Source organism: Colletotrichum tamarilloi, assembly GCF_030869305.1.
Source record: "Colletotrichum tamarilloi strain Tom-12 chromosome Unknown Scaffold_158.1, whole genome shotgun sequence".
NCBI classification, from domain to species: Eukaryota; Fungi; Ascomycota; class Sordariomycetes; order Glomerellales; family Glomerellaceae; genus Colletotrichum; species Colletotrichum tamarilloi.
The window spans coordinates 27,558-50,056 of NW_026849541.1; the positions used below are offsets into that span (position 1 = coordinate 27,558).

Below are 22,499 nucleotides of genomic sequence, written 5' to 3' on the forward strand. Positions count from 1 at the left end.
TCGTTACTCACTCGCTCGCTCATCTGACCTGAAATCCACTCACTCACTCTCTCACTCATTAACCTCCACCATTCACTGTATTTTCCGTCCCTTCGCCTGATATTGGCACGAACACACACTTTCTCATCGGCACACCATCCACGTCCTCTTGCTTGACCTGTGCCCGTCTCACTGCGGCTCAAAGTCTAATGTATTTCAGGCCTGCCAGACGACCCGAGCGTAACAGTAGAGCCCAGGACAGGTAGGGCAGACAAGATCAACTGAACCGACGACTCTATATACCCTCCTCTTCGATGCCTCCCCCATGTCGGACCCTGTGGATCGCAAGCCGGAGCTGAAACGCTCTCACCACGCAAGGCCATTATCACCCCTAGGCCCATCTCAAAAAATGGTCCGAGAGGCACACTCTCCTACAGAGAGGCCGCTCCTGGCCGGCCGAGTGGTCTCATACCTGCCCTCCGTAACTTTTCTCTACAGTCTTTACACCTACTGTCTGGCTCGAATACCGTAACTCTGCTGATCTGGTCTTGGCTTCGACCCAAATGCCTGGGAAACTATCTTCACTGTCTTTCCTAGGATGGACCTCGCCATAGACGACAACAAAGTTGTTGTCGTTGCCGCCCGTCTGACGCGTCCCAACTTCATGGCCCGTCGGTGAGAATATCTAGTCTTTCCGGTCTACGAACTAGTCCTTAATGAATCATCGGCGTTGCTTGAGTTTGTCCGCAATTGGGAAGAAAATGAAAAAATACTGGTGTATCCGTGCGATCACCTCGGCACATATACCCGCCCAACAACTCTCGGCGATGCTCATACTCAGTCCTCCAATATGGGGAGGGCGAGAACATCCTCCAGGCCTCCTCATCAGCCACCACTTCACTCAACGCACCAATCGCTCGCATCAATACAGACTAGTCCAGACTGAAAGATCTGCTGTCCTCATCAATCATCACGACCCGGACATGGCACCACGACCACAAACATGTAACCAAACCGGCACCCATCATTACAACCCCCTGCCAAACATCCTTGAGAGAAGTGGCCAGTGACCAGTCATCATACACAAAATCTCCGTGCCCTGGTGTGCTCTCTCCACCGTCCGGCGCCTGCAACCACTTCAGCCGCGGCCATATTGGTTCATGGGCCGGCTATACAAATCCAACCAATGCTCTGTCCCTCTTCCACCCCCGTCCAGCGGGACACTCTCCCGTAAATCTGGGGCTGCCGGCGGCTTCCAAGGCCGCAGAGACCAGAATGCGGCCACCAACGGGGAGTGCTCTCACAGTGAGAGGAAGAAAGTACATGGGTTCCTGCGTCTGTCGCCCGTCACAGATTCTGATCCACTCCTCCACCCCTGGTTCATCAACCCCTGGCCCGGTGCGCGGCCACATCGCGGCCACTTCTTGTCTCCCACTCTGTCTGTCTCTCTCCTCTCTCCCCGGCCCCCTTCACTCTCAGTCTGCCTCGTCTCCTCCATGGGGCCTGGTCGAGATCAACAGGGGCTGTTTGGTGTTGGTGGTTGGATGGCCCTGCTGGTATAAGGTTGAGTGACCCGCCATTTCGTCTCCCCCCTTGAGACATTTCGATCGTTTCTTTTGTCGTCTTTTGGATCTCAGCATCTCTTCTTGATATCGACATTAGCAATGACGAGCTAGATCTCGCATTGGTCGACGGGTTATCTCCAAGTGCGAGCCACCGGTGGCGTACGAATCGATATCACAGCAATAATCCAACATCTTACCTCGAAACATCGACGTCTCTCACTCAATCTCTCTCAACTCATACAAACAACTCATCAAACGCCGCTCAGAACCGCTCTTCACCAACTCAATCAACAATGTACTCATAAATAAACACATCTCGCATCAAATCCAGCCCCTACGGCAAACCGCTCCTGAACGCAAATATGCCGCCCCGGGCCACCGGCAACCTCCCCTCCCTGGTTGACCGCTCCATCATCCCTTATGTCTCCAACTCAGCCTCTACCTCTGCCTCAGCAGCAGCAGCAGCGACAACAACCATAGCAGCAAACACCACGATCCCGCCCTGGCTCATCCTCCCGAGACCCGACCCAAACGAGTGGAATGGCGCCTCCGTCGTGCCCGTAGCCGTCCTCTCGGCCGTTGTGGCCACCGCTTTTGTTGCTATGCGCTTCTACACCCGCGCCAGGATCCTGCGCTCCGTCAAGTGGGAGGACTGGACCATCCTCGCCTCTCTCATCTTTGCCATCGCCACCAGTGGAGGCATGATCACTCGTAAGTAGAACTTACTGTCAGTAGAGGAACGAAAACTAGAACTAACACCCAACAGAACTCAACTTTGGCCTCGGCCAACATCTCTACTACTCCTACCCCTCCTTCGCCGCCTACATCGAAGCAGGCATATTCACAAATCTCTTCTACTCCGTCAGCCTCACCCTGACCAAGATCTCCATCCTCCTTCTCTACATCCGCATCCTCACCTACGACTCCATCCGTCTCCTCGGCAAGATCCTCCTCGGCGTCGTCGTCCTCTCCCACGCCTGGATCATCGCCAGCATCCTCACCACCTGCGTGCCACTCCACTCCGCCTGGGACTACGACCCTCTTAACCCGCCCGTCTACTGCCACCCCATCTCCGTCTTCTGGGGCAACGCCTGCCTTCACCTGGCCACCGACTTTCTCATCTTCCTCCTACCTCTGCCCGTCATCCACACCATGCGTCTCCCCCGCCGGCAGAAGACAGGGTTATACATCGTCTTCTGCCTCGCGTTTCTCGTCTGCGCAATCTCAATAGTTCGTCTCGTCCGTCTTTCCCACACAGACGAGACCCCCCTTCAAGTAATGGACGTAACCTGGTCCGCCGTCCGCATCGCAAATTTGACCTGCGTCGAGGTCCACGCTGCCATCGTAACAGCCTGCCTCACCACCCTCAAGCCTCTACTTTGCCGCCTCTTCCCCCGCTTCATGGCCTCTGCTACCGGCGGCAACACCACCGGGGGCGGTATTATGTACAGCTCCTACAGCGCCTACGCCGCGGCAGCGGCAGACGCCGCCCGCCGCGAGGAGTGGGAAAAGAACTTCTCCCACGGCGACCCGGAGATGCACTACCAGCGTCCCCTAACCATCGGCACCAAATCGAACCGCCCACGCGTGCAGAGGGACACCTTTGCCAGCCTAGACGACCTCAAGTTCTCCCCCTACGAAGAGGCGACAGAGCATGAGGAGCACATCGACGTGTTGACGGCAATGAAGCCGCCGGCGCGGAGCAGCGTTCGGGGCGACAGCCGAGACAGCCGCGACGAGTTCCGGCTAGCGGAAGTCGATGCCGGCGCGCCGTTGCGGTGGCCGTCCACGCTCGTAAGGAAGTCGAGGCTTCAGCCGCCGCAGGGCGCAAAGACGCGCGGGTCGATGCTGCGGTACGCTCAGACCGTGCGGTCCATGCGCTTCAGCTCTGCGCCGATGCCCGAGAATCGGATTTAATGAATAACATGTATAACAAGGAAATGGCAAGGCGTTCATGGGGAGTGATGGGGAGGACATTTTGGCAGCGAATACTTTTATGATTCGCCAGCACAACCACAGCCGACCAAGCAACAGAAAACCACTGAGCTGTCCTGCAGTACCAGCTTCACATATTTCAAATGGCGTTGGAACGGCAAAAGGAAACATGCGTGGGAGGGTATCGTGTGTTGTATACCCATTCGGCACAGAGCGCGGCTGTTCATAGTACTACGAATAATGACATTTTCCCAAAGCCATCAATCCACTTCCTTGTTTTGTGACGCCTTTCTTCGCCCGCAATCCTCTCATTGACTGACAATCTAGATTTTTCACTTTGAGGGATGTGTAAGTCAATCATGCACAGTCTTCCAAGACGGGCTGTATCTTGCTCACCTGCTTTTAAATCAAGCCCCCTTCCTCCACAGTCTCATTGGCATGACGACCTTTTCGTCTGCCTCATTTGATTATCCTTGCCGTCTGCTGGCACAGGATCTGAGCATTTTGGGTCTTCTAACAACTATTTGCTTAAGAGATGAGATCGGCCACGTTCATGGGCATCTCATCGATCTGGGTAGAGTAGTACACTATTATCGTAATTAGCATCTTAACGCTTGACAACTTGGAGACAAATACTCACACTCAATGTCCCGCAGAATGCGCACATCCTCGCTAGTAACGAAGTTGATGGCAACACCCTTACGTCCAAAGCGACCACTGCGACCGATACGGTGGATGTAGTTCTCACGGTTACTCGGCAGGTCGTAGTTGATGACCAAACTGACCTGCTGCACGTCGATACCACGCGCCCACACATCGGTAGAGATGAGCACACGGCTGTTGCCCTGGCGGAAGTCCTGCATAATGCTGTCGCGCTCCTTTTGCGGCATGTCGCCGTGCATACTGCTGACGGTGAAGTTGGCCTCGCGCATCTTATCCGTCAACCAGTCGACCTTTCTGCGGGTGTTGCAGAAAATAACGGCCTGGGTAATGGTCAGGGTGTCGTAAAGATCGCAAAGGGTATCAAACTTCCAGTCCTCCTTTTCGACGGCGATGAAGTACTGCTTCAATCCTTCGAGTGTCAACTCGTCACGCTTGACCAAGATACGAACGGGATCGGTCATGAACTTGGTCGTCATGTCGAGGACATCGTACGGCAGGGTAGCGCTGACGACGACGACCTGCGTCGCAGGGGGCAGGTATCGGTAGACGTCGTAGATCTGCTCGCGGAAACCGCGGTTGAGAAGCTCGTCGGCCTCGTCGAGAACGAGCATCTTGATGTGGCGTGTACGGAGATGACGGCGACGGATCATATCGGCGACACGGCCAGGGGTGCCGGAGACGATGTGCTGGCCGTAGTCGAGCTTGCGGATATCCTCGCCCACGTTGGTGCCACCGATGCAGGCGTGGCACTGGACGTTCATGTAGTCGCCGAGAGCCATGACGACGGACTGAATCTGGGTCGCGAGTTCGCGCGTCGGAGAGAGGACGAGGGCCTGGGTCTCGCGCACCGCCGTGTCGATAACCTGGAGCATGCTGATCGAGAAGGTGGCCGTCTTACCCGTACCGGACTGAGCCTGGGCGATGGTGTCGCGACCCTTGCAGACCTGGACAATGGCGCGGGACTGCACGGCCGAGGGGGATTCGTAGCCATAAGCGTAGATGCCGCGAAGGAGGTTCTCTGGAGACGGGATGTCAGTAAGCGCCGGTTCAATGGCATCAAGTGCAGTGATAATACTAGGCAGCCTTACCCTTGAGGGACATGGACTCAAAGGTCGGGTGGACCGTCACTTCCTTGGAGGTCGAAAACTCCATCCTCTCCTCCGCCTTGCGATCGATTCCGCTTCCTTCCGCCATGATGATGGTTTAATTCGGTGGTGTGGCGAGTGATGGTGCTGCTTAGACAATGTGTCGCGATGATGTGTGTGGTGGTGGTGGTGGATTTGCAGGCGGACGATGCAAGCAGATCGATGGAAATTTTAGAGGGGCGCGCTGAAGCTTCTACAGCGCGACTGCATGTCAGTGGCCACTGCCTGTATCTAGCGCTGGAAGCATGTCTTCCATCAACTGCAAGGGCCGGGACGGAAAATCACATCCGCCGACACTGTGAGAATGTTACTGGCCTTTCCACAGGGTATCAATTGTTCCACAGTGTGCTGAGTGCCCCGAGCAGCTTGCCATCGCAAGAAAACCCAAAGCTAACACGACCTTATTCGGTGGACCGCTCACCAGCAAACGTGCGTCCAGGAAGGCTGCGATATCGATTTTTCTAGAGCCTCGTCCTCTCAACCTCTACCGTGACCCCGAAATCGGCTACAGTCTAGCCCAGCTCAGCCCTCTTCCCCCCTTGGATATTCATCGCGCGCAACGGCGGCGAACGACGACACAATGGGCGTAATCGAAGAGCAGCGCTACCTCCACGAGGACCTCGAGCGCCTCGAGCAGGGCATTGCAGACCGCATCAGCGAAGAACCAAAACACATCCGCGACCGCCTGAACCGCGACCACGAAATCGGCCAGCTCCTGGACCAGATCCAATCCCAGTCCGTCAAGCTCCTCGACATCTACCGCGACGTCGACGGCTCGCGCAGCCGCGAGATCCAGACCATCGGCACCGGCGACCCCTTTGACGAGTTCTACAGCCAGCTCAAGACGGCGCGCGAGCACCACGCCAAATACCCAAACGAACAGGCCGAGAACTCGGAGGTGCGATACCGCGTCAAGAAGCCCGACGATGGCGACGTCATGCCCTACATTGTCGACCGCCTGTTTACTGGCGAGGAAGGCTTCGGCCGCTTCTTTGACCTGCACACAGCCCACGAGGCCTATCTCAACCTTCCCAACGTGAAGCGCCTGTCGTACCTCCAGTACCTCGAGGTCTTTGACAACTTCGCGCCCGGGTACGGCGGCCTGAAGCGCGGCGACAAGCTGACGGATCAGTACTTCAAATACGTCGGCGAGCTGGCGTCGTACCTCGAGTCCTTTATGCGTCGCACACGGCCGCTCGAGAACCTCGACAAGGTGTTTCTGGGATTCGATGGCGACTTTGAGGCGGCGTGGGAAAAGGACGAGGTCCCGGGCTGGCAAAAGGAGACGAGTGGCGGCGGCGCGAATGGTACCGCACGGGAGACCAGTTCAGCAGACGCCATCTGGTGCGACGACTGCGAAAAGGAGTTCAAGAACGAAAACGTCTACAAGTCACACATGACGGGCAGGAAGCACATCAAGGCCGCCGAAGCGAGGAAAGCGCGCCGCGAGGAAGAAGGGGAGGAAGAAACTACCGGCACCAGCACGAACAAGGTATCAGCAACGAGGCTGAAGGAACGGGCCATCGCGGAGCGCGAGTACCGCGTCAAACGCCTCGCGGCAGCAATGAGCACGGAGCGCGGCGACACGCGCGTGAACGTCGAGCGCAGACAGGGCATGACGGAGCGCGAGCGCCAGCAGGAACTGGAAAACATAATGAACCTGTCGTACTCGGCGCCCGGCAGCGGCGTAGCGCACCACAACGGCGGCGGCGTGGACGGCGAAGACGACGACGAGGACGGTGAGGACGGCGAGGAGAAGATTTACAACCCGCTCAAACTGCCGCTCGCGTGGGACGGCAAGCCGATTCCTTTTTGGCTGTACCGTCTGCACGGGCTGGGCGTCGAGTTCCCCTGCGAGATTTGCGGCAACTTTGTCTACATGGGTCGGCGGGCGTTTGACAAGCACTTTAATGAGGCGCGGCACGTCCACGGCTTGCGGTGTCTCGGTATTACGAATACCAGTCTGTTCCGTGACATCACGAGCATCGAGGAGGCGGTGAACCTGTGGGACAAGATCCAGCGGGAGGCCAAGAAGACCAAGGTCGACGAGGGGAGCGTGGTGCAGATGGAGGACGCCGAGGGAAATGTCATGCCTGAGAAGGTGTACTACGACTTGCAGAAGCAGGGTCTTTTATAAATATGGGGTCTCTGAAGAAGGAAGTAAAAGGGGCAAAGGAGATCCGATGGTCCGGCGTGGTGTACAAGTATTTCAAAGGACATGGAGACGCGTTGATGCCAAGACGCGCTACGGAGATTGTAAATTGTAGAAATCAAAAAGACTTACATCGAGATTTACTTGGATGGGGAATAATCGTATTGCGGTGATGACAGTCATAGAAATGATATCTTTGAGGAACCTCACGAACCATGATTCTTGATGGCGGCCTGAGCCTTGGTTTGGCAAACTCTTCGAGACAAGTGCGCGACAAACGTGGATATACATCCAAATATCCCCAATATCAGCGGAACTAGAGACTTGCTTGCTAAAGACGGTTGTATTCATTGACTTGGAACTTGCACAATCTGCGTGTCATGGTATGCTAAACATCATCTTCAGACCTCACGCCAGAAGCTACCGTACAGGCAATACTATGCTTGCAGCGCTTGACCTATCCTCCCAAAACGGCCTTTGCGGACCTATCTACTGAGCTAAAGATCAAGGATTGTGAAACAGATTTGATCAGCAGAGAATCACTGATGCAAGCGGAGGATGTGTGTATGGTTTCAAAGTGAGCCACCCTTGGAGGCCACTGTATATATGGGTTGTTAGTCTATGTGGTATGGCCCATTCTAAGGCATCTATCTCTTTGTACAGTACCGCCTGGGTGGTTTCTTTTCATCGCTCCAAAAACATTCGCTTTCCCCTAGTTGCCCCGTGTAACTTTTCTGTCTTCCCTTTGCGATCTTTTTTCCGTGTTGACCGTGTGACCCAATCCCTAAGTAGTTACGTTCAGGCGATATCCAAATGCCGTTGCTGAAAATGACCAAAACCCCCGCCTGTAGTATCCAGGTGTCCCAAATACACAAAGGAAATGGAGCTCAATGGCTTCCGCCGCTTTTCATCCTCATTAAGTTCTGTCCTGTAATTCTTCCCCTGATGTAATGCTGGTGTCCGTTTGCCGGTACACGAAAAAACAAAATCGTTGTGTATCCCTTGCGGGGATGTCTTTCATTCGTCTCCAATAATCGTGGATGATCGTCGAGGATCTCAGAATCTAGTCCTCGAAGAGACCGGACATCTCCTCGAGAAGCTGGTCGGCGGTAGGGCGCTCGGCGGCGTCCATGCGCATGATGCGGTTGATGAAGTGAGAAGCGGTGCGGAAGTCGAGAGGCTCAACCTTGCGGCCAACAGTCAGTGCCTTGGCAGCCATAGCCTTGCCGGGACGCGCCCGCTCGAGGTAGGTTTCGGGAATGGCACCGAAGCGTCGAGACTGTTGGCGAAGGACCTCAAAAATGTAGCTACGGTCGTGATAGCGAGCGTTGGTAGGGCGGAAGGGGTTGTAGTCGCCACCGTGGAGGAGAGCAATCATCATGGAGCCAAAGGCCCAGATATCGCTGGCAGTTCCCCAGGGAACCTCCATGAGCACTTCAGGGCTGGTCCAAATGGGAGCGCCGATGAGGAAACCCTTGGTGGCGACGTCAGAGTCAACGGAATAGGAAGCCCCCAGGTCACCGATCTGAACGTCGGAGAATCGAAGATCGGGGTCGGCTTCAGAAGCCGAGGCGTAGTTGACGAGAATGTTGTCCGGCTTGATATCGGTGTGAACGTAACCATCCTTGTGGAGGGTGGAGAGGCCGCGAAGAACAGCGCGGGCAACGAAGCGAATCTCGCGGTTGGTCAAGGGCTTTTTGATGGTAGCGTTCAAAAGATGGTCGTCCATGTGCTGGAGCACAATCATCGGGGCATCTTGCTGGATCTCGTCGATAACGGGGCGGAGGAAAGGGTTGCCCTGGAACTTGCGGAGGACGTTGTGCTCGTTCTGGGCTCCGGAGATGCCCTGAACACCCTTGACGATGGACTTGTTGCCCATGGGGTTACTGTTAATGCTGTTAGTATAATGCTTCTCTCTGAACGATGCTTGATTATAGTAAGCTTACGTTGCGATCCAAACGCCCTCACGGATCTTCTTCTGGATGGTGTATCGGCTGGCGTTGCCGAGCAAGATCTGGCCGATCTCGAGGGACGGGGTCCCGAAGGCGGAAGTGAGACCTCTGGGGATCATTGTGTTGGTGTGTGTGCGTGTGTGGATTGAGAGATTGAATCTCTGTCCAAAAGTTGCTGCGATAAGATAGTCTTCGGCGGGTTCACGTCGTCGAAGTTGACTTCTTTATGTGACAGCTTGCAGAGGCTGTCGAAGAAGAACCAGGTCGATAATGGTCATTAGGTGATATATGCCCGATCGAAGGTTGTGGAGAAAGCGTCTAGCACGAGATTCCAGTCATCAGGGTGGAATTCTTGTCTAGACAAAAGCCGGTTGAGGTGTCTAAGATGGGCGTAATCGATGGTCTCGAATCGATGTCGAAGTAGGTCGAGTTGGTTGTCGGAGTGAGAGTGACAGAATCGAGGCAAGCTGAGTCGGAGGAGCAACGCTTCTTTAACGGGCAGTCGGGTACTTTCAGGCGGTACCTTGGAATAAAAAGCCAAGACAACCACCTCAAGGGCAAGCCGCAGACCGCAGGGCAGGGGGCGTGGCGTGGCGTGGGAAGAAGTGGGTGGTGTGTGATGGAAGTGGTGGGGGCGTGTTGATGTGAGAAGACCGGGACCCCCACCACTCTGCATACACAGTACATGAAGGTGAGGTATCACCCCCCCCCCCCCTAAGAAGCAAGCTTATTAGCAGCAACTAGCACTTTTACTTCCGACTCTCTCACTGGTAACCTGTGTGCCTGTCACTGTCACACTGTTCCTCTCTCGTTCTCTCTCGTCTTCCTGGGTGTGTGTGTGGCACACGGATCACCCAAGTCCCTTCAGCGGCTTTCTCCCAAACCGTTCCAGTGAGTGGAAGGGAAGCAAAGACGAAAAGAGTCCAGACTTCTGATTGCAGCGGGATGTGCGAGCCGGACTTGGCAGCGAGCAGCAGGGGTGGCAAGGTACGTACTAATATTCGTGTTCACTATTCGAACACAGTATTTTAAGTATAGATTCATCTCAGATGGTGTTTGACAAGACGAGACGAGGGACAGTCTCGCGGGAAATAGAAAAGATACGTCTCTCTCTATAGTCTTGACTCTTGACTCCTCTCGCTCAGATCACACACAGACAGACGGACAGGTGAATGTGCCGGCTGGGCATCGAGGGCCTCGAGGGCTGGAAATAGGACTTTAGCAGCTGCCACCATCTCACCACGCTCACCTTACTCTTACTATTCGTAACAAAGCTAGCTATGCGTGCCACGGGTCGAGCGCGGCGGCGGTGAGGCAAATGAGTTCGCTCCAACTTCCTAGTTTCAACTTTCAGTGAGCCAGGGGGGAGCACTCACCCGGGTCCAGAATAATCACGGCACCTCCACCCACCATTTCATAGAAGGAAAAAAAGATTTTTCTTAGTGCGACGGCACACTCACCTTATCCGCCTGCCGCCTGCTTCATCCACCCCCACGGGTCGTCTCCTCTCCTAGGGTAAACGTGCATGGTTGAGGGGGGCCGGACTGTGTACCTACTGAATGCTGGTGGAGGGTGGCCTATCGGTCTGTCGGTCTGTCGGTCTATCGCCATAGAACATGCAGCGGCCGTGAACAGTAGACTGCGGTCTAGATCACTCCTGGTGCTAAGTCGTTCCCTCTCGGCGCGTCGACAGCTTCTAGATAGACAAAACGCCGCCTAGTCCCAAGCTGTTCTGTGTGCCCAGCAATCGACAGAGACCAACAGAGACTGAGGGTAACCCAGGAGGGAAGGTCATCTGCGTGCGGCTTCTGGATCGCAGGTCTAGGACAGGGAATTTTTGGCGTCTCGTACAGCGATGGTGACAGTCCTTCTCCAGCCAGATCCAGTGTGCTCCATGATTGACCTTGGAACCCTTGGCCTAAGGTAGGGATCGGCAAGGATGGACCGTATTTGGAGGCGCTCCCAAATCCCATTATAGGGGTCCCCTCCTCCGGCCCAGGTACGCGCCCACACCCCTCTAGGTTGCGAGTGCTGACTGGCTTTCTTTGCAATCCACAAGGACACCCTCAGTGACCATCGGTGTGTCCAGGTGGTGAATTGGTTGGCTGGCATGTCGCTGCCACCGAAGGGCCGGATACATGTGTCTGCATCCGTTGCCTGCCTGCCCAGGTGGCCTGGTGGTATTCCAGCATGACCAGACGTCTTGGGCGCACGCGGAGCTTAGAGAGCATCCGGCCTCTATTGTCACGCAACTGCAGGTAATTGCCCGTTCGAAGGGTGGTGTGCTTGTCTGGTGCTTCCTTTGCTGCCGCGTCGTCTCTGAATCAATCGGGCTCGGCTATCAACTGCCACAATGGTGTGCTGCGGTGCTGCACACCAACTGCAGGCTGACTGCCTTAACGGTGCGAATAGGCGGGTGATCTGAAGTGTCAGAGGGTGGGTTGTTGACTGATTAACTTCCAAAGTTAGAGATGAGGTGTGGGTAGCAAGCCGCACGCCGCACACCGCACGCCGTAACCCGTATTCCACTACCCAAGCCATCCCAGCGCCTCCAACGCCGTGGTCGGCAGGCCCAAAGCCGTAAAGCCGCAAGCGTTACGCCAGTCAGTTGAGGAAGCTGATGGCTTTCTGGCCGTACAGTCGATGGGCTTTTGCCAGGGAAACAAGCTGACGAGTGTTGTTTGGTGGCTGTTTGTTCGGCTCTCATAGCTTCGAAGCAGTGAGCCTGCTGGCTTGGATGCTAAGATGCTTGGCTGCAGCTGTGGTCTACACTCGCGCATGCATTCCTTACACAGAAGGCCTGATCGCTCGCAGCAGCGGAGCACAAGGGGGAGGAAGCTTTGTCATGTCTCGGAAACTCGGTCAAGACTCTCGAAGGCACAGTCGAAAACGTGGGGTGCGAGGAATGGCACTGGTGATCCAGCATACAGTGTGACTGTGTATTACTGCTGCTCGCTCCCGAGTCGGAAATAGGCGAACGTGGCAGACCTCATCGGATCAGCGAGGGCAGAGGGACCAGCGTCAACCCACGCGTGCCACGGGCATTGTGTGCCAATCGAAGACGCCAATTGATGGGCATTCTGTGGATTTGTGACGGCGGATGCGGGTTGAGCGGCGATTATGTCTCGAGTCGTAGGGCAGGAGGCGAACTGATGTGCGCTGGGAACGACTGAACAGGACACTCCGTACGTAGTTTGTCTCCGTACGGCTCTAGTGCCAGCTCCAGTGCTTCACTCCGTGTATCTGGAAGCCTCCATCGGTGCCTTTTGGTTTTTTGTTGAAGCAGGGAATCTTTGCTCGGGCATCTGGGGTGCGTGGCTCCTTGACCTCTGGAGCTGCACAACTGCAGCCGACAGGCGCAGGTCGGTCAATCAACTGCTCGATTTCTCTTCTGTCGCACAGGCTGTGTCACTGCACTGACGCAGCTCTTGGGTATGGCCGAGTGTTGTGCGAGGTACTAGCTGGCACAGCCAACGAGGTTCTGATGGATACGTGAGGACCAGAAATCCACAGTATACAAATGTGGCTCGGTAATCAACGTAGGATGCGTCACTCTTCGTAATGGCAGGTGATCTATGCTCTTGTCAGCATCAGTGAGATCTCGTGCCCTCGATTCGTCTCGATTCCCATTTCATTTGAACACCTTGGCAATCTGAGAAAGCATTTGGTCTCTCGAGTGACACTTGGTAGCCAGGCGTGCCCAGGCAGAAAATTGGTGGTTCTGTGAGTAATAACAAGTAAATAGCGGTATGAAGGGGGTTTGCTCATGTTGAAACCGGTATCGTCAGGCACGCATCCGCTTGAGTAGTTCTGAGTGCATGCAGGTGATTAATTAGAGGGAAGCTTGGGAGCTTGGAGGTCCACGATTGCGGTTGCGGAGTGCAGCATTGGCTGAGTTCCGCGGTCGGTGTCGGTGCTGGTGTCGGTGTGTCGTGACCCCAAGCTGACGGGAAGCTGGGGAAGCTATGCGTAAGGTGGTAAGGTGGTAAGGTAAGGTACGAAGTACATCGTGGACAGCTTCACCCCCCGAGCTACACAGCTGACGAGGGTGGCATTTTTTTTGCACATCACGGGACGAAATGTTGCGACACGGGAATCTAAAATTGAAAAACATGGGGGAATGTTGGGGCCCTTGGCGGGTGGAGGGTCCGGTAGCCGGGGGGGGACGAGGGACGAAGCCGGGCGACGATACTTCAGCTGGGGGGAGGGAAGGCACGAACGGTACGAGACAACAGGTACCTCCCTTTGGAGGCAGGAGGGCAGGAGGCATCGTCAGGAACAGCAGGAACGGCAGGCACTCACTGGTGCTGACGGCAGGAGGCAGGAGCAGAAAGTGCGAAAAAGTGCAGGTGCGAGGTGCAAGTGCAACCGCCAACCGGAAGGAACCACGAGGCGGAAGACTTGGGGTCAGCTTCCCCGGTGTCTTACCCCCTGCTCCCGTCACCGGCTGGCCCTCCACGCCTTCCCATGGAAGCCCAAGCCTCCCATCCTGGCATCCCCCGACAAGAAAAACATGACTGGGAAAAAAAAAAAAAAAGCAAGGTGAAGAAGGTGAGGTGAGACCCCAAGGTGAGAACAGGTGAGCAGCCACAGCCTTCCCCGTGTCCCAAACAGGACTAGCCTCTCCTCAACTCCCGACCGAACATTTCTATTTTCAATGCAGCCGTCAGCCATCCAATTTACACACAGATTTGATCCAGATTTCCAAAGTGAATCAATATTAGATCCCACATTATTGTTCTAGGTAGGCCCCCTCAAATTTTTGACACTTTCGACACTTTCCGTGTATGTACATTGCTTGTTTCTTCCGTGAGTCGTGACAACATCCCGTTCCCCGTGGCCAATCTCGATTCCCTTTCCATCTCTTGACTCACCTTCATCTCTCACTCCCTTCCATTCTGGTCCAACTTCCCTGTACCCTCGTGCTACCTACAGTGTTACGGTGCTTCACTGCAACTTTTAACCTGGAGTAACCTGTGGCTGCCGTCGCTACTGCTGCACTCCCACCACCCACGTCAATTCGTCTCACCGTGACCTGCGTTGCATTCTTAACCCCCCCGACCTGGCCTGGTGCTCTCACCTGACCAGATCCAATTTGTCGGTCCCTGGCCGAATGTCACCCTGACGCCAAAAAAATTCCGTCTCCCCCCCAAACTTGGGATTCACTTTACTCAAACTCCGCGACCATCCCACGCTCCCACGCCCTCTCCCACGCTCTCAATCAACAGCCTGCAGTTACCCGAGTCTCCGACCCCTCGGCCGACATCGCTCTCTACAGTTAGCCTCCAAGAATTCAACCAACCTTGGAGCCGAATCCAGACCTGGAACGCAACTCGCCTCGCCTCGCCTCACACACCGCTCTCTCACCTGGCCGCTGCGGCGCCGTCCAGTATCATCGCCCCGCGGTGCATTGCCAGCAGCACCCGGAACCACCACAACTGACGCCGAAGTTCACCAACAATAGCACAGGCGTTCAAGCATCGCCCAAGCCTGGCCTGGCCTGGCCCGGCCTGTCACCCATACCTATCCTTCTCTCTCTCCCTCCAGTGTTCGCCCTGTGGTCCGACACCCATCTATCTGGACAAACTCAGTCACAGACCCAACCCCGACCGCCCCGACACACGCTCAAACCCGAGTCCACGTATGCGCCCATAAGCAAAAGACGAGTCTAGACTGCCCGGCGGCCAGCACAAGCACTGAGTCTCGAGTCTGCACCGCTCTCTCTCGTCCCTCCATCCCAAAACACGTCGCAGAACAACATGTCCTGACTTCGTCTACCGTCCCCTGCCGAGTCATGCCCGTCCAGTCCAAGCCCATCCCCGCCCTCTACACGGTGTACATCCTCCGTTCCACCGTACGCCACGCGTCTCTCTACATCGGCTCGACGCCCAACCCCCCGCGCCGTCTGAAGCAGCACAATGGCGAGGCCCGCGGCGGCGCTGTTCGCACTTCTCGTCTAAGCCTACGGCCCTGGGAGATAGTGGGGCTGGTATCCGGCTTCCCGGGCATGGTTGCTGCTCTAAAGTTTGAGTATGATCTCCGTCCCGTTCACGATCCACCTTGACCTTGAGGCTGTTTCCCTCTTATCATGCTTCCAAGCATGCTCTCAAGCAAGGTGCTCTGCTTCAGATGATGTTTCCCCGCTCCTCCTCTCCTCCACCCCCCTAGCTTGCACATGCTCAGGTTCTCCTGCATGTCTAGATTTTGCATATTGCACCATTTCGATTTGATTTGATTTGATTTGATGTCACATTCTGTATCAACATCAACCTTCTCAACCATACGCTGACAAAGGAACAACAGATGGGCGTTGACGAACCCACATTTGTCTCTGCATATACCCTCCACGTCTCGCATCACCGTCTCAAACGGAGTAAAGAAGAATGGACGTCCCCGCCGACCTCGTGCTAGCCTCTCCTCGAAATTGTCCAATCTACAGCTCCTGCTAGGAGTACCGAGCTTCCGTCGGTGGCCGCTTACACTACACTTCTTTGCAAAGGATGTACACAAAGCATGGGTTTCCTCCTCTACCAAGTCAACCGAGCCTCTGCGAAACACCCTCAACATAGTCACCGACTTCGGCCCCGACCCCGCCGCATCTTCAGACGACGTCGCTTGGGGCATCCATGCCTTGCCTGTGGACTACACGCACATGAAGCCATACATTGAAAAAGCACAGTCCATCATCGCCTTTGAAAGAGAGGGTAGCTGTGTAGTCTGCAAAGAGGCACTACCTCACGGTCAGGGATTACACGCCGTGTGTCCAAACGAGTCCTGTGAGGCTGTTGGGCATCTTTCATGCTGGAGTCGTCATATGCTCCACCATGAAGAGGATCGAGAAGTGGTCGTCCCTATTCAGGGCCGTTGCCCACAATGTGGGGGCCACATTCAGTGGGTCGATATGATGAAAGAATTGTCACTACGGGAAAGGGGTGCGAAAGAAGTCGAGGCTCTTTTGAAAGTGAAGAAGAGGCGAACGAAGACTTGATAAGATCCACGTGGGTCTCTGTGTCAAACACGGATCTGCAAGATCCATCTGCGAGATAACATCTTTTCGGCCCACAAAGCCTGTTTCTCCCAAATGCTGCGAGTCAGCCTAGGTCTCTACGAACCAGACGGCCAGCGTCGAATTTTTCGCATTGTCGTCATACCAGTGGAGTTCTACATTTGCGGTAATATCGAACCGTTTTCACATCTCGGCTACTGTCGATTCGGAGTGTTGAGAGCGAGCATTCCTTGGGGCTCTGAGGGTTGGTCTAGAAGCGATTCTGCATGCAAATACGTTTGCCCAATTCTGCAAGCTCAATGGAAAGCTTGGAGGGTTGTGCATCTCCGCAGGCTTGCCTTGACTCTTGCGTACGCTGCGTTCTGGCTAAAATCTAACGTTCGGGAAACCCACTCCAGCAGTGCTGGAACGCACCGTTGAGGTTGGTTCGGGAAAGTTGACCATCCAGACTACGCCCAACGCGATGCACATAGCCGGATGCAAATAGCTTCGGGCGGTGTATGAACGCGGATAATCCAGCATCGTTTCTCGGCATGTCTGGCTCGAGAAAAGGTCAGACACTGAGCTGGCGCGAGGCTGGTGACGGCCTGGGGATCTGCGACACCGGTAGACTCTGACGCCACCATCGAAGACAGCGCGACCAGCTCCCGAGAGCTGCGGCCGCAACCATGGGCCTGATGGGCAACAAAGGGGTCGACTAGCTCAGAGTCCTGTTTTCCATGGCATGGCCTAAATTGCCAATCTGGCCCGAGAGCAACCACGCCGAGGCCCTAGTAGCTGTGATATTCTCGTTATCCGACTTGGCTCTGGCGGGATAGTAGTGCATAGATGTCTGTACCATGAAATTGAAATCGGATTATGTCTTACCTATGAGCTCTTTGCGTGCTTCCGTATTGCATATAGATATGGTTCGATTGAATGTGATCTACAAGAAACCTGCTCAACCCGTGGCCAGATTGTATCTCAGTCTCACTGTTTGTGAAACCACATCGGTCTTGAACCACCATTACAGGTCGAATAACGAGATTGAATTGTCGTGTCCGAGGTCAGTCTTGTAAGTTTACTTTGATGTCTCCGTAATTTACAGACTTGGTCGATGCTGGGTCTGCGCTCCCGCGAAACCGGAACTGTGAGAGTACGCCAGGAATCGTGCTCACATCAGTAAGAGCCGTGAGCTCTCCCTCATCAACTCCATGACTGGCTAGCAATCCTCTGAAGCTCTGTGCGAGGCCTCGCCATGCCAAAACTAAAGAGAATGTGCCATTATTGTCAGTATGTATGCTTGACTGCGTACGACGTGTTCTCATGGGATCGAGCGAGCGAGCTACAGGATACGATATTTCTGGTCTGAATAGAGAGAGAGAGAGAGAGAGAGAGAGAGAGAGACTGGGAACCCAGAGTCGAAAGTCCGACGATGCCCAAGTGGTTTCGTACTAAATCATTGCCGGACTACGATGCTCTAGTAATCATCTCTCCGAGTTGAACCGTGACACCATCTCATCGATAGTCAGAGATATGCACAAGAAATTTGCAATGACAATGGCTGATCTTGGTGATGTCCCCTGAATCTTTCTGCTTTTCAAGAGAAGAGCCCCTTGGACTCTAGAATAAGAGGTGGGAAATCTCCTGAGGAGGCGTTGGCCTCATAAAGCTCATCCCACTTTCGTAGACGTACACGGGTTGGTACACGTCCACCTTACGAAGTAGAGCATCACTGTCCTCGCAGCAAACTAGGCTCCATATGCCCGCTCCACCTCAGAGCTGTGAAGGAACCTCTTAAAAAAGAAGGGGTGTTGTCCACGTAGTCGGTAGACCTTAAAGCCATGTCTGGCAGGCATGTCTTCCAGGCTTTAGAGAATTTGGGAGTATAGGGGTGATTCTCGTCTGTGGCCATTGCTTCTTTGAGTTTGGAAAGAAGCTGAAGAGGTACAGTCAGAAGCAGATGAAGCAGCTCGAAGAGTAGACGTTAGATGGGACAGCAATCCCGACACAGACTTAATCTCTCCGAAACCGAATCTTGCTCTCCGTTCTAACGGAGCATATGACGTCTTAAGCGAAGCAGTGTCTTGCAGATATGAGCTGCTCAGTCCCGGGCCACAAGCCCAAGGAACGCCAACTGCATAAGATACACGGTCCAACTCTCCGAATGATTGATATAGACCCAGGCGACTGAGTACAGAGAACATCAGTCGTCTCGGTATGAGCCAGGAGGTTCTTCTTGCCATCGTGGACGATTCCGAATATGCTGTTCAAACGAACCACCCCAATTAAATGAACGCAACAGTGGTTTCAAAGAGAACCCCGTGAGCATAGGTACAGATTGTGAGCTTCAAGGTGCAAGCCCACCATGAGTTCAGGCTCCAGGCTATGTCTTGCGGAAGTTGTTGAATGTAGAGCGGCATCTGGCCAATCTTCATAGGCAATAATCACTTGTAGTTTTGTGTGTGTGGTTTCCCGTGAGCCATTTCGCTCAAGAAGAAGAGAACTCACAAAAGGCCAATGTCAATTGTGTCTCCAGCATGCTACTTTCCGTGTCTAGGTACACCACCAACCATCACGAGTGCCTATATCGCAACATTGCAATGTCTCGTACCTTTGAACTCTAGTTTTCATATGAAACTTCATATGAAACTTCATGTTGATGTCCAGTTGTCTGTTCCAGTTGCAGTAAATATCTGCATCTAAATCATTAATAAAGGGGCTTTTGGCAATGACATGGAGAACAAGCAGACTAGTTCAGTATTTTCAGGCAGAAACGTGAATTATGTAGGTATGCGAAAATCACTGTCAGCCTGATCTTATCGATCTGACCTACGGATAATAGCTACTCCATCTGGATTGCGCGTACTTTATTTTAGATGCAGGAAAGAGGTGGTTTACATGAGCATAATGATGATGATCAACCGAGGGAAGTATAATTAGTTTCTCTGAATGTTGGTATCTAGCAGTCCTTGGTGGCCGATAGTTAATGATAGTCAGAACAGGTTGAGAGGAACTTTTTTTCCTTTTTTGCTCGCGTATGTTGGAATTTCAACATGATTTCTGTGAAGTGTCTCAACAATGCTGGGGGTAGTAACCCTCTAGACTCTTTTCATAATTGTATGAATGGCCGAAGAGAATCTATATTAGAGATAGATGGCGGGTCTGCTGTAGGTCTCATCGTCACCTCTGGCTTGATATTCACCCGTGATCAACGTTGTCTACTGAGCTGACTGGTCATTCTTGATGGAGTCACAAATGGGAGCCTCCCAAACAATCTCTAATAGACGTGCTACGGAAGGAACTAGACAGACAATCTTGGCGGGACTTGTTCAATCATCTTCTTGATAAAATCATGTTGGTAATGTGAAAAGAATATGCAATCTATTCTGCCAAAGCTGCCGGGATCACGAGATCCTCTTTAAAATCAGTCTTTGACGCCACCTAAGCGTGCAAAGCGACTTCCATCTCCTTTATCCATCTCATTTCTCATTATCATCATGCTCAAGACTCGAGGTTCGCGCAAGTTCGTTGTGATTTCTGCTTGTCATTCTCTACTTTCTCAACGAGCCCTGATATGAGATTTTACTTCTGAGAAAGGTACACGACGTGAGCTTAACTTAAACTACATTTCGTGAAGATATCATTCTGGTGATAATCAGTCGTGATATCAGGAGTTGGCGGATGACTAAGCCGCGGTGGTCGTCAAATTTCGTGCAGGTCATCTGAGGAAAGAACAAAGGAGAAAAAAAATCAACCAGAAAATGCTAAAACTGAGTCGCCCGTCCGGCGCCCGCCCCCGCAAGCAGGGATGAACCTCGCCCTTGAACCGATCTGGGACGTCAGGGTGGGTTTCTCCAACGTCATACTGTCGTGATTGGCTCGCTAAGCGATTGATATTGGCGTCCCCCTGTTGAGTCAGCGCGCGATATCAGATGTTGGTTTCTTGTGCATGGGAAAAGAGTGGGCGTGCAGCAAAGTCTCGTGGTCCGTGGCACTGTATCCTTTTGCCTCAAACCCAGGCAAGCCAGGCATTCACCTTAGCCAGGGCATGCCGTCCTGGCAGGGCAGAGTTTAGGCGTTTAGACGCAACACTGAAATGCAGCAGTGGCAAAACTGTCACAGGCTGGACAATCGGAGACAAAATGGTGCAAATTCGGTAAGGCAATATGACTTCTCGAGGAATCCCATGTACAGAATTCCGTACTGCCAAGTGTAGCCTCGAAATGCCATCCGAAGCACGTAAGCCTCGGATGTCGGAATGACAGCGCTGGCGATGCATCAACGCCTTGCATGCACCCTTCTGGTCTAGATGACAATGCGCCAATCACTGGAGACATGTCGGACGGCGATTGAGAGATGGCCCTGTTACGAATGTTCGGTCGATGATCGAGAGCAATTCCAGGCTTTTCACCTAGCCCTGGGCGATGCGGAGGTTTTGCGGCCGTGCACTCCAAACCAAACGATTCATGGGCCGGCATTTGCGACGTCTTCGGGCGCTGCTGCGATTAATTGTGTGCGAGCGCGCGCGAGTGTGTGTGTGTGTGTGTCTGATGTCGCATGTCGACCGACTTGGATGTCAGGATTGGGGGCCATGTACCAGTGTACCTGAGGACGGTCGGACCACAATGTACCTCGGACTAAAGACCGTAAAATGACACCAGGGCAAGTGCATCCTACTCTCTTCCGCCCGTCATCAAAGGGAAGCAGGAGGCTTAGCCGGGGAACTAATGGATCGCTCCCTTTGAAGGGTAAAGTCATATTGGCCGTCAAGTAATGCCAGCCGAGCATCCAGATCAACAGAGTCGTTTGGTTTGATCTTGGTTGACTGTTACTAGCATGGTCCTGGTATGGATTCGAGGGGTCGTCAGGAACAGACGATGATATTGGTAGACAGACAGTCTTCTGTGGTTAGGCCAGGATGCTTGTCAGCTCAGGCTTCTGTTGGTGAGGGAGGGAGAGCGACTCCGTGGACGTCATGGAAGAGGCACCTGAGGAAGTACCGTGTACTTCCAGTGGGTGGCCGACGTCCAGTTCGGACCCACTTGTAGTGGGATTTTGCACCGACAGACGTGAGCTGTCCCTTCCGTTCCGCCCTTGGTCACCCTCGCACCTGCCGTTCGACGGTCGTCCTTCTTCCTCAAGTTGAGGTACCTTGGCAGGACCCGTGGAACTTCCGTCCCCGTCGGTGCCTGCCTGTCGCACCCTCTGCGCTTTCCTCTCTTAGCTCTCACCAGATGCATGTATTTTCCTCAATTTCTGCTGCTGGTTTAGACTCTTGCAGAGGTACCTTATTGAGCAGATAAAGTAGTCAGAATATTGAAAAAAAAATGAAGACAATGAAAAACACGAGCTCTCGATATTTCAATCGCTACTGCTATCGCTACACTACGGGTGCCATGCCGATGCATGTTGTCCACGTCCCATGTCCACTCCCACCCTTTGCATCGCACCTGCCTTGCAAGTTGCCGCGCCTGGCCTTGCCATTTTCTTCTTGGACGCACCGGCACAGCACATTTACTTCAGGTCCCATTTCCGCCCATTTTCGCCCACCCCAAGTTCAGTTACCTCCAGGTACGGAGTAGGTAGGTACCTCGAACCCAAACCTGCCCGTGCATCTTGCCTGACCTGAGGTTCCCTCTCTTTCCTCCCACGTTGCCGGCCATCTCCATCTCTTCTAAGGTAGGTACTCGCTTTTCCCCGTTCATTCGGTTCTTTCCCTTCTGCGTCCACTTCCATGTCCGTCCACCCGGCCCGCCGTTCAGTTCCTATCCACACCACAACCGACCTGCACCTTCCCTTCCCCTTCCCTCACCTTTATCCACACTTCCCACTTCACATCGTTTCCTCCCCCCGAACCCCAGCTTCCCTCCTACATCTCATTCTCATGACTCGGATCCTCTCCTAATCCGGTCATCAAAAGGTGCTGAAGACTCTCGCTCGTAACATATCGCTTGTGCGCCATCACCATTCAATCTTCCATTGTATGCAACCACACATGGTAGGTACCAAACGCCTCCCCCAAACCCCAGCTTCTTTGCTTGTCGCCGCTAGGTACCCCGTTGGTCACCCGCATCTTTAGCCTTTAGCTTTTCCACCGCACCATTATATCTGACATATCCC

At 53.9% G+C, this 22,499-nt stretch overlaps 7 protein-coding genes across 7 annotated transcripts; 4 read left to right on the forward strand and 3 right to left on the reverse strand.

Moving 5' to 3' along the window:
* Positions 1 to 1,906: 1,906 nt before the first annotated feature.
* Positions 1,907 to 3,461, forward strand: CTAM01_15336 (uncharacterized protein; the record flags this gene model as incomplete). The annotated part of the gene is made up of 2 exons (XM_060531333.1): positions 1,907 to 2,255; positions 2,311 to 3,461. The coding sequence occupies 2 exons, from the start codon at positions 1,907 to 1,909 to the stop codon at positions 3,459 to 3,461; spliced, it is 1,500 nt and encodes a 499-aa protein (XP_060374082.1).
* Positions 3,462 to 4,007: 546 nt separating this feature from the next.
* CTAM01_15337 (ATP-dependent RNA helicase FAL1) lies at positions 4,008 to 5,336 on the reverse strand (the record flags this gene model as incomplete). The annotated part of the gene is made up of 3 exons (XM_060531334.1): positions 4,008 to 4,066; positions 4,120 to 5,160; positions 5,231 to 5,336. 3 exons carry the CDS (start codon positions 5,334 to 5,336, stop codon positions 4,008 to 4,010), a joined length of 1,206 nt encoding a protein of 401 aa, XP_060374083.1.
* A 531-nt stretch (positions 5,337 to 5,867) lies between these two features.
* Positions 5,868 to 7,424, forward strand: CTAM01_15338 (splicing factor 3a; the record flags this gene model as incomplete). Its single annotated transcript, XM_060531335.1, has 1 exon — positions 5,868 to 7,424. One exon carries the CDS (start codon positions 5,868 to 5,870, stop codon positions 7,422 to 7,424), a length of 1,557 nt encoding a protein of 518 aa, XP_060374084.1.
* A 1,078-nt stretch (positions 7,425 to 8,502) lies between these two features.
* Positions 8,503 to 9,510, reverse strand: CTAM01_15339 (serine/threonine protein kinase; the record flags this gene model as incomplete). The annotated part of the gene is made up of 2 exons (XM_060531336.1): positions 8,503 to 9,325; positions 9,386 to 9,510. The coding sequence occupies 2 exons, from the start codon at positions 9,508 to 9,510 to the stop codon at positions 8,503 to 8,505; spliced, it is 948 nt and encodes a 315-aa protein (XP_060374085.1).
* Positions 9,511 to 12,333: 2,823 nt separating this feature from the next.
* Positions 12,334 to 12,621, reverse strand: CTAM01_15340 (uncharacterized protein; the record flags this gene model as incomplete). The annotated part of the gene is made up of 1 exon (XM_060531337.1): positions 12,334 to 12,621. A coding segment is annotated over one exon (288 nt), but the record flags the coding sequence as incomplete, so codon positions are not given.
* Positions 12,622 to 15,185: 2,564 nt separating this feature from the next.
* Positions 15,186 to 16,379, forward strand: CTAM01_15341 (GIY-YIG catalytic domain-containing protein; the record flags this gene model as incomplete). Its single annotated transcript, XM_060531338.1, has 2 exons — positions 15,186 to 15,421; positions 15,695 to 16,379. 2 exons carry the CDS (start codon positions 15,186 to 15,188, stop codon positions 16,377 to 16,379), a joined length of 921 nt encoding a protein of 306 aa, XP_060374087.1.
* A 5,406-nt stretch (positions 16,380 to 21,785) lies between these two features.
* On the forward strand, positions 21,786 to 22,322 carry CTAM01_15342 (uncharacterized protein; the record flags this gene model as incomplete). Its single annotated transcript, XM_060531339.1, has 2 exons — positions 21,786 to 21,939; positions 22,060 to 22,322. 2 exons carry the CDS (start codon positions 21,786 to 21,788, stop codon positions 22,320 to 22,322), a joined length of 417 nt encoding a protein of 138 aa, XP_060374088.1.
* Between the last annotated feature and the right edge of the window lie 177 nt (positions 22,323 to 22,499).